An 11,022-nucleotide genomic window follows, 5' to 3' on the forward strand; every position below is an offset into this window, starting at 1 on the left:
CAAAATATTTATTCCCGGACACGGAACCGGAGAAAGGTTTCTTTTGGAGTTTGGTTCAGGCTGCAGGACGCCGTAACCTCGCTGTAACTTCCGTCAAGGAAGTTGTGAGAATCTACACGGACATTCCGTCAAGGGTTAGGGTCCGTCAACCCTTTAGTCCCTTTAGAAGCACAAACTCCAACTTTAAGGAAAGCCTGAATGTAGCACAAGTTACTGTGCCACAATTACAAACTTACAATACAAACCAAGATTTCGCAATGGCGAACTTGATTAACAGTTTAAAATATTAACATATTTATCCACCGAAAGATCTTTTTGGTACGAGGCCCTTTATGTTTTATTTAGGGTGAGGGTCCCCTCCCCTTCACCTGGCTGGCCACCTGTTGCAGGTCCCCCCACATGAACCTTGGTCAGAATGTGAGTAGAAAGAGACCAAACCAGTAACAACATATAGATAAAGATGATTGAATTGGATAGATAATCAGGGAGTTGTGGCTCCATCTTGTGAAGTAAATTACTGGTAAAGCCTGAACCTAATGTATACTCATGAAATTAATTCTGACTTTTTAAATAAGGGTTGTCAGTTTACCATATGATGAATGAAACATAACACATTATTCACACATTGTATGTGACTTAAATGTATTTCTATACATCTATATAAATAATCTATGTCACATTTTCTCAATTTACTTGAAAAATACAATATTGTAAACTGATTCAGAGAACAGTGGTAATTATAGGGTAAGATCGTTGTGGCAACCATTTCTATGAACAGGTTAATAGGCTTTAATAGGCTATCTTTTTTTTTTTTTTGCAGTGAGTTAAAATGTAAATTGCAGGTGAAAAGTGCTCTATATATTCTGCAGGTTATTACAGCAGCTTAGTGATAAAATTCCAAAGGTTTGGAGTGTTCTCTGATCTTCTGTCTCTGAAATGAAAAATCCAATAACACCCCTGTGTTCACAGACCCAGAGATCAGACTAATCTAGTGACTAATCTAACCTCGGTTCAGTTGAGTGCTGCACATTTACGGTCCAACAGAGGGCAAAGTGCACGGTGGCAGTGGATCCTGCTCCCTCTCGCTGCTGCTCGCCTTCTTGCTCCCTCCCAAAGTTGAGTCTCCACCTTGTTTTCCACCAGACACACGTAGACTTTCACTCTCAAGCTTCGGAGTGCTGCTGCGAAGGTGTTTGTGTGCGGCACCAGCGAAAGGTAGGTCGGCCTCCCACTAACCCAGTCCCAGGGACCAGTTTAGTGTTCACTAACCCAGTCCCAGGGACCAGTTTAGTGTTCACTATCCCAGTCCCAGGGACCAGTTTAGTGTTCACTAACCCAGTCCCAGTGACCAGTTTAGTGTTCACTAACCCAGTCCCAGGGACCAGTTTAGTGTTCACTATCCCAGTCCCAGGGACCAGTTTAGTGTTCACTAACCCAGTCCCAGTGACCAGTTTAGTGTTCACTATCCCAGTCCCAGGGACCAGTTTAGTGTTCACTATCCCAGTCCCAGTGACTAATTTAGTGTTCACTAACCCAGTCCCAGTGTGACCAGTTTAGTGTTCACTAACCCAGTCCCAGTGACCAGTTTAGTGTTCACTAACCCAGTCCCAGTGACTAATTTAGTGTTCACTAACCCAGTCCCAGTGTGACCAGTTTAGTGTTCACTAACCCAGTCCCAGGGACCAGTTTAGTGTTCACTAACCCAGTCCCAGTGTGACCAGTTTAGTGTTCACTAACCCAGTCCCAGTGACCAGTTTAGTGTTCACTCTGAACCCTGAGGTGGCTCGTCTTTACTTGGCTGCTGTGCGGAGATTAGAATGGGTGGCAACTGCAGTGTTCCTACACATGCACTGTGTGTGTGTGTTTGTGTGTGTGTGTGTGTTTGTGTGTGTGTGTGTGTGTGTGTGTGTGTGCGTGTGTGTGTGTCTACACGCGTGTGTGTGTGTGAGAGATACCTTCAGTACAAACTGTGTGACAAATGGCCAGTTGAGTTGTCGCTCTGATTCCTGGAAAATGGAAATAAAATAAAAAGCAGAAGCGTGACAAAGCTGAAAGTGGTGAATTCAGATGTAGACCAATCGTCATAGGTTGCCATGGAAACCCAGTGCTCAGGAACACCAACACTGACTGAACATCCATTATATATATGGAAGACTATAGATATATATTATCTAGATGTGTTCCTACCTGAGTCTGCTCACAGTTAAGCTTCTGTGTTTAACTCAAGTAACTCGGGTTAGTAAATGGAGTCAATCAGCATCACAGCTCAACATGTAAAAGTTGCATCGTTTTCTCAACTCTCAGGAGAGAAAAAACTTTTTTCTCTTCTCTTTTTAAAGTCTAAAGAAGTTGATATTTTTCTAAAAATGCAGATATTAAACTTTTTGTCTGGAAACAATTTGAGATGAGGCTCCGCCCAGCTGACTGAGCTTAATTAGATTAGATTAGTTTTGGGGGACAACTTGAAGCCAAGACCTTCTTACTCTGAGGTGACCTCTGTGGGTACCAGCCCGGGGATCAAGGTCAGAAGGTGCTGGTCTTGTTTTTCATTTTCGATCTTGAACTGAAAATATCCTCAGAGAGAGAAGCACCGTTAGGGTTAGGGTTAGGGTTAGGCCCTAACCAGAACAGTAGGGTTAGGCCCTAACCAGAACAGTAGGGTTAGGCCCTAACCAGAACAGTGAATAGTTGGGGTTAGGCCCTAACCAGAACAGTGAATAGTTGGGGTTAGGCCCTAACCCGAACAGTAGGGTTAGGCCCTAACCAGAACAGTGAATAGTTGGGGTTAGGCCCTAACCAGAACAGTAGGGTTAGGCCCTAACCAGAACAGTGAATAGTTGGGGTTAGGCCCTAACCAGAACAGTAGGGTTAGGCCCTAACCAGAACAGTGAATAGTTGGGGTTAGGCCCTAACCAGAACAGTAGGGTTAGGCCCTGACCAGAACAGTAGGGTTAGGCCCTAACCAGAACAGTGGGGTTAGGCCCTAACCAGAACAGTGAACAGTTGGGGTTAGGGTCTAACCCCAACTGTTCAGGTTAGGGCCTAACCCTAACCCCAACTGTTCAGGTTAGGGCGGCTCATCCTCACGAGGTCTCAGGATCCCGTGACGCCTCGTAACCCGTGGGTTTTGGTTCAGTTCCTCTTTCTCGCTCCTTGTGACCCCACCCTGGTTTCAGAGTCAGAGTCCTTTTGTTGTGGAACATCTGCTGACCTGCAGGGTTCTCTCTTCCTCCACCTCCTGCAGCCGCTCACATGGAGGAACCGCAGAGAACCGATCTGACCTACATCACTGAACGCATCATCACCGTGCTGTGTCCCGCCGAGTGCCCGGAGCCGCTGTACCAGCAGAACCTGCAGGAGATCCTGGTCATGCTGCAGTCCAAACACCAACACAATTGCATGGTGACGTACCGCAGCAAAATCACTGCATCTCACAAGCATCACAGCTCAGATCAAAGGTCCACTTGATTGAAGTGAAACGTGATTTTTGACAACCAAAAGACATTTTCCAAAAAAAGGAATGAGGGGTTAAAGGTCACTTCATTCTTTCTCTTTCAATCTAATGTAGTCGAAAGGTAGGCAGCATGACAGTAGTCCCCTGGGAGTCATTCACAGGTTCCATCATTTTAATAAGATTTGTTCAATACTTTAATTACTCTCCTGAAAATGGTTGTTTACATGAATGATTAAATTCTCATCAGCTCATCAACGTGTCACAGAAGAACGAGGCCCTCAACAGGCTAAAGCACAAGGTAGGAGCTGAAACCTGCAGCAGCACGGTGGAGAACCCCGGTGGAGAACCCCGGTGGAGAACCCCGGTGGAGAACCCCGGTGGAGATCTCTGGTGGAGAACCACGGTGGAGAACCCCGGTGGAGATCTCCGGTGGAGAACCCCGGTGGAGAACCCCGGTGGAGATCTCCGGTGGAGAACCCCGGTGGAGAACCCCGGTGAAGAACCCGGTGGAGAACCCCGGTGGAGAACCCCGGTGGAGCGTGAAGGACACTTACGCCAGGTCTCCCCCCTCCTCCAGGTGCTGGACACCGGCTGGTTGGACCATTTGGCTCCAAATCTGGACCAGATCTTCAGCGTGTGCTCATCTATGGAGAAGTGGCTCCAGACACATCCTAGACGAGTGGTGGTGTTACACTGCAGGGTACACACACACACACACACACGCACACACACACACACACACACACAGAGGGGTTTGTTGACACTGATCCTGTGATGGTTCTCCACAGGGGGGCAAAGGTCAGCTGGCAGTTCTGGTGGCCTCTTACATCGACTTCAGCAGCATGTTGAACAGGTAACTGCTGCAGCAACATGAGGGTGAAGCACTCCAGCAGGCCCAGAGCCAGCGGGCCCAGAGCCAGCGGGCCCAGAGCCAGCGGGACGGGGGGCAGCAGCAAGCTTAACTAGAAAGGGTGACCAACTGGTTACACTGGAAGAGAGGGGATAGATGGGCGGGTTATCAATGAACTGATCATCTCAGCCAGTCCTGTTAGAACTGAAGGGGTCATGTGACCCAGCCTTCATCACTGAGCTGATGAGGAGGTTTAGGACACCTGAGTCGTCCCCTGACCCCCCTCCTCTCTCAGTGCAGACCTTTCTCTGGACCACTTTGCCATGAGGAGGTTCTACAGTAACAAACTGTCCGCTCTGATGACCCCCTCCCAGAAACGGTAAGACGCACGCAGGAGGATGATTTCAGATCATATGACTGTGTGTGTGTGTGTGTGTGTGTGTGGTGTGTGTGTGTGTGTGTGTGCGTTGTGTTCTTCTGCAGGTATGTGTGGTTGGTCAGGAGCATATTAAAGGGGGGGTTGAAGGTGAGTCCATCTCCATTGTTCCTCTTCTGTGTCGTTCTTCACGGCCTCCCCAGATTAAGGCTGGATGGAGGTGAGGGGACGGCGTGGGTGGTGGGGGGTCACGTTTCAGGCCCTGGAGTTGAACCTGAACCGCTGAACTGTTGTCTTCCAGAGTGTGGACTGTTCCTGAGGATCTACCAGGGTTCCCAGGCTGTCTGCACATCTGCAGTCCAGTAAGTGATGAGAATGTCTGGTGCTGGAGGCTGAACGGTGCTGATGCTGTTGGTGTTCACAGTCCCGTCAGTGCCCCCCCGACGGACCAGCTCCGCTTTGAGCTCCGGCCGGCTCGGCTGCTGCAGGGTGACGTCCTGGTGAGTCCTGGTGCTGCACCAAGCAAAGAGACACCCTATAGAATCTATAGGGCGTCTCTAGACAGAAGCAAAGAGACACCCTATAGAATCTACAGGGTGTCTCTAGACAGAAGCAAAGAGACACCCTATAGAATCTACAGGGTGTCTCTAGACAGAAGCAAAGAGACACCCTATAGAATCTATAGGGTGTCTCTAGACAGAAGCAAAGAGACACCCTATAGAATCTATAGGGCGTCTCTAGACAGAAGCAAAGAGACACCCTATAGAATCTACAGGGTGTCTCCAGACAGAAGCAAAGAGACACCCTATAGATGATAGATACGTTACACACAAATGTTGTGTTGGTCAACTTGTCTTGTTTGCTAAAAGATTGAAAAAACCCACTTTTCCAGACTAAGCCCATATTGGACTGTGGTATATGGTTATCAAGACACCATCTTTGGTTTTTCATGTACATTTAATAGGAGCCAGCAGGTCAAACAAGCTCTAAACCAGCTCCTCGGGCACAGGAAGGTCGAGGAAGGGTAGTAGAGAACCCAAAATCAGGAGAGACTAAACTAAATGTAGAAATGAAGAACCAAACAGGAAGCAGTCCTGGCTAAAGAGGAAGTGAACCTACAGTGTGTCCATCTTTATGTTGATTAACAGAAAAAACAGAAAATGTTTGCATTTTGGATCCTAGGTGATTTGTTATATGGAAAACAGCCATTCAGGCAGCGGTCGAGCCCTCTTCCGTCTTCAGTTCCACATGGGCCTCGTGAGCAGACACGCCCTGACGTTCCTGAAGCCAGACCTGGACTGTGCCAGTGAAGGTATTTATGAGCTGCTGCCAACGACGTGTGGCTGACCATGTGGGGCTGATAAACCTGCCAGCTTCTCCGCTGTAAATCATCCCCAGACAACTAACCTTGGACTCGTTATCAGCCAAAGCAGCTGAGAAATACACACATGCTAGCCCGCTAAGCTAACATTCAGCTCTCTCAGTCTGTTTGTTCATATTCCAGATCCCAACTTTCCAGAAGATGGGAAAGTGGAAGTGTTGCTGTCTGACAGCCCTGAAAAGATCAAAGGTGGATCATCTGACACAAAGCAGTCGTAGTTTTATTGTTCTCCCATTTTCTTTGATTGGAGATGAAGATTAGCGAGACAGCCTGTAAAAGAGCGGCAGATCGTATAGTAATAAGTATGGTGCATGGATGTCTAATGTATAATGACAGTAATAACTATGATATTATTCACTTTTGGGCTGTTTAACTTGGGTTGAAAACCACAAAAGTTGTGGCTCGTACCAGTTTGTTACTCTACATAAAGTATTAGTGTAATACTTCAGTATGACCTAAATGTAATTATTATTATTATTATTAACGCCTCAAATTAAAAAAAAGTAACCTTCTAAAAGACTGAGAGTAATGTTTAGGATTAGTGCGTTTTATATGTTTCTTATTAACCAAGATAATGCACAAATAACTTCTGAGCGATTTATTTTGTTGAACACACTGATGTGAACCAGGCGGGGGCGCTATTGAGCCCGTTCAGAGAGCCCCGTCACCCCACCCCCACCGGCACCCCCCCGGCCTCCCGACAGGAAGCAAAACACCCGCTTATCACACACACATCAGACAGGAATTCAGATGGGAGATACGGCACACGCACACACACACACACACACACACACACACACACACACACACACACACGCACCCCCCCCCACACCCACACACACGCACATTCATAGAACTGAAGCCAAACAAAACAGAAGCGCTCACAGCAGATCTAAGATATTTTTAAAAAAATCTGGAATCAGCTGTTCGTGTGGTGTGTGTGTGTGTGTGTGTGTGTGTGTGTGGTGTGTGTGTGTGTGTGTGTGTGTGTGTTGTTCACCACTGCTGCCTCTTTGTCTCCGTGTGTTGCGAGCAGGCACAGAGTTGTGGAGCAGCAGCCGCTGTGACCGCTGGACCCGCTGGACTCGCTGGACCCGCTGGACCCGCTGGACCCGCTGGACCGCTGGACCCGGCGGTCAGACGGAACACGAGCCCTCGCACAGGTGAGCCTCACCTTGGTGAACCTCCACCCTCTCGTCCTTCTGCTTCCACCCGCTGGTGCGTAAATGTTGATGAGGCACCTTCAGGATTGATTTACAGAGAATTCTCTATCATTACCTGGAAGATGTGACTTGTTTTTGTGTTTTAATAAAGTTTAAAAAAGTAACGCTCGTGTCAAAGGTCAGAAGGTGGCTTGAATCCATCCACAACAAACTGAAATTCAGAGTTTATTACTTCATTTTGTCATTGTGAACGCATGAATGATGCTCAGGTTTGGACCCAAACTCCCCAAGACTGTTGGTCTCTACTGGATTATGGGATGATTCACTTTAGTGACGTTAGTGCTTCATAGTGGGCTGCAGGAAGACCTGGATCTGGTGAGTGAGGGTCAGGGTCAGGGTCAGGGTCAGGGTCAGGGTTAGGTCAGGGTTAGAGTCAGGGTTAGAGTCAGGGTTAGGGTCAGGGTTAGAGTCAGGGTCAGGGTCAGGGTCAGGGTCAGGGTTAGGGTCAGGGTTAGAGTCAGGGTTAGAGTCAGGGTCAGGGTCAGGGTTAGAGTCAGGGTTAGAGTTAGGGTCAGGGTCAGGGGGTCAGGGTTAGGGTCAGGGTCAGGGTCAGGGTTAGGGTCAGGATTAGGGTCAGGATTGGGGTTAGGGTCAGGGTTAGGGTCAGGATTAGGGTTAGGGTCAGGGTTAGGGTCAGGGTTAGGGTTAGGGTCAGGATTAGGGTCAGGGTCAGGGTCAGGGTTAGGGTCAGGATTAGGGTTAGGGTCAGGATTAGGGTTAGAGTCAGGGTCATGATTAGGGTTAGGGTCAGGGTTAGGGTCAGGGTCAGGATTAGGGTCAGGTTAGGGTGTGTGGTGTGTGTGTGGAGAGAGAGAGTGAGTGTGTGGTGTGTGTGTGTGCACACACACACATCCAGTGTGTCGTACTGATGGTGGAGGGTGAAGTGTGTGTAACCCTGGATCACAGCCCTTTCCTGACCCACCGTTTGTCCTCTCAGACTCACACTTCCTGAACCCGGAGCCTTGTGATCTGCTGAAGCGGAGTTGTGAGGACGACACGTCTGGCAGCCTCGGTGACCGGACGCCATCTGCCAGCAGCGACTCGGGTCTCTCAGTGGCTTCACAGGGCCGGAGGAGGGGGCCGACCCACACGGGGGGGCTGGACTTTGAGATCGCGCTGCCTCTTCTGGAGGTCATGACGGAACTTGCTGCCCAGGGCCGAGGAGGAGACGCGGTGGCGGTGGACTCAGGCCTGGGGGCCGCCCTCAGCAGAGCAGCGCCATCGCGTGAGCGCCAGAGCGAGAGTTTAGGTGATGAGCAGGAAGCAGCAGAAGTGCTGAGCTCCAGCAGCATTGGCTCCGTCCTCCAGAACCTTCCTGACTCCTGGATCTACAGGGAAGAACATGGGAGGGAGGCGGTGCAGAGGGGGGCCGAGAAGGAGCCCGCCAATGACCCCCACACCTCATCAGATCCAGAAGACGACTTGACATCTTTAACTGCTGATGCTGACGAGTCCATAATGCAGCTGAACCAGCTCATTCTGGACCTGGACCCCACCTTTGTTCCGGTTCCCAGCCACTGTTCAGCGCTGTCCCGCTCCACCTCCCTCCACGCCGACGGCATCAGCCAGGGAGAGACGCAGCAAACAGGTGAAGCAAAGAAAGAGCGGAACGTGCTAAACTAGAGCTGTGCTGGAATGTTCAGGGAATATTCCGGATTATTCCCGTCCAAAGGTGAGTTGCTGTTCACACCTCAAACAGCCTCTGACCTCTGGAAGCTGGCGAGGACTCGTGGTTCAGCGGGTCGGGAACGTCCTCGCCATGTTTGACCTGTGTTGACACATTTACCCTCCCGTCTGGAAAGGGTTGGGGTGTCTGTCCGTCACGCTGCCCCAGAATCTCCCAGCATGCACTGGGACTCTGAGAGGAAGCAGCCGTCTCACTTTACACCTGCGGCGCAGGAAAACTGTCGTGTGCCGAGAGGAGGAGGAATGTTGGCATTCCTGCACAGATTCCCGAGGGTGACCCCAGCTCAGACTGGAGCTCCTCAGCAGCTGACTGAAGCCGACGCTCCAGAATCACTGGTGGCCTACGGCCGTGCACCGTGCACGGTTACTGCGGCCAGTTAACCTTTGACCCCTCGTTTTTGTACGTCAGGTTCCTACTGTTTCCTGTTGTCAGGATTTGAGGTGGATTCCATGCAAATAAAACAAGGCAGCGTTCAGCGTCTGTTGTGGTTTAACTTTAGTCCCATTTCACTCCTAACTCCTAACCCTGACCCTGACCCTGACCCTGACCCTGACCCTAACCCTAACCCTAACCCTGACCCTGACCCTGACCCTAACTCTAACCCTGACCCTGACCCTAACTCTAACCCTGACCCTAACTCCTAACCCTGACCCTAACTCCTAACCCTAACCCTAACCCTAACCACTAACCCTAACCACTAACCCTAACCCTAACCCTGACCCTGACCTGACCCTGACCCTGACCCTCACCCTAACTCCTAACCCTGACCCTAACTCCTAACCCTGACCCTGACCCTGACCCTGACCCTGACCCTGACCCTGACCCTAACTCTAACCTGACCCTAACTCTAACCCTGACCCTAACTCCTAACCCTAACCCTAACCCTAACCACTAACCCTAACCCTAACCCTGACCCTGACCCTGACCCTGACCTGACCCTCACCCTAACTCCTAACCCTGACCCTAACTCCTAACCCTGACCCTGACCCTAACCCTGACCCTGACCCTGACCCTGACCCTGACCCTGACCCTGACCCTGACCCTGACCCTGACCCTGACCCTGACCCTGACCCTCACCCTAACTCCTAACCCTGACCCTGACCCTGACCCTAACCCTAACCTGACCCTGACCCTGACCCTGACCCTGACCCTCACCCTAACTCCTAACCCTGACCCTGACCCTGACCCTAACCTGACCCTGACCCTGACCCTGACCCTAACCCTGACCCTGACCCTGACCCTGACCCTGACCCTAAAGCCCAACACCAACGTGTCACCACTTCTTCTTGGCTCCTGGTCCAACAAATGTTGTGGCTGGAGACAGGAGCAGACGTACCTGCCTACATTCCACACCTGTCCACATTCTGATTCTTTGATTATTTCCAGATTCTGATCTGTCTGCATCATTCCTCTCATTATCTCCAGGTTGGAGGCGGCAGAAGCAGCTCAGCGAGCTGGTGGACTATGCTGGTCTCAGCAGTCCGGGACGGGGGAGTTCCCCCACCTACAGCCCGAGCTGCTCCACAAGTCAGGTAGGGTTTGGGTGGGTCACAAGAACTCCAACAGACACAATAAAAGGGACGTTTGGATGTGCAAATTCCTTTATTTCTTTTGACATTAACGCTTTGTATCAACCGTTTCTCTTGGTCATGTGACCATCCAACAGATGACATATAACACTCAGCTTATTATCTGTAAACAAAACCATCCTGGAATGAATCAAACTGTCCCAAACCAAGTCAGTCATTCCAGAATTGGTAATAAAAAAGGGAACAGTTGGGACAGCACTGCATCACCCCTGAACAAACATCCATAAAATAAACAAGAATGTGCGTCACGGGTGTCATGGTCCAACCCTCACCTTCATCTTTAACCTGCTCCTGATCAAAACACCAACGTCTTCTGGAGCTCAGAACGCTGGTCTGTGTTCTGTGTTAGGAGCTGGACCTGGACCCGTCTGGAGCCTCACATCCTCATGGTGCCGGCTCATTTTCCAGGTCCAGCCTTTGGATGTGTGCTGGGCCAGGATCATTTCAAAACAGCCTCGTGCA

General features: G+C 50.0%; 1 protein-coding gene across 1 annotated transcript in view; it reads left to right on the forward strand.

The window, feature by feature from the left end:
* The first annotated feature begins 18 nt into the window (after positions 1-18).
* Positions 19-11,022, forward strand: part of LOC130529084 (tensin-3-like) — a 20,712-nt gene continuing 9,708 nt past the window's right edge. Inside the window, exons 1-16 of the mRNA XM_057038979.1 lie at positions 19-417; positions 1,144-1,215; positions 3,245-3,402; positions 3,702-3,752; positions 4,032-4,154; positions 4,243-4,307; positions 4,600-4,683; positions 4,788-4,900; positions 4,982-5,042; positions 5,105-5,180; positions 5,863-5,992; positions 6,185-6,275; positions 6,457-6,490; positions 7,035-7,224; positions 8,222-8,872; positions 10,397-10,503. Coding sequence (XP_056894959.1) covers positions 3,253-3,402; positions 3,702-3,752; positions 4,032-4,154; positions 4,243-4,307; positions 4,600-4,683; positions 4,788-4,900; positions 4,982-5,042; positions 5,105-5,180; positions 5,863-5,992; positions 6,185-6,275; positions 6,457-6,490; positions 7,035-7,224; positions 8,222-8,872; positions 10,397-10,503 — 1,926 coding nt within the window. The 5' untranslated portion in view covers positions 19-417; positions 1,144-1,215; positions 3,245-3,252. The remainder of the gene's footprint in view (positions 418-1,143; positions 1,216-3,244; positions 3,403-3,701; positions 3,753-4,031; positions 4,155-4,242; positions 4,308-4,599; positions 4,684-4,787; positions 4,901-4,981; positions 5,043-5,104; positions 5,181-5,862; positions 5,993-6,184; positions 6,276-6,456; positions 6,491-7,034; positions 7,225-8,221; positions 8,873-10,396; positions 10,504-11,022) is intronic.

Source organism: Takifugu flavidus, chromosome 7, assembly GCF_003711565.1.
Source record: "Takifugu flavidus isolate HTHZ2018 chromosome 7, ASM371156v2, whole genome shotgun sequence".
Lineage (NCBI taxonomy): Eukaryota > Metazoa > Chordata > Actinopteri > Tetraodontiformes > Tetraodontidae > Takifugu > Takifugu flavidus.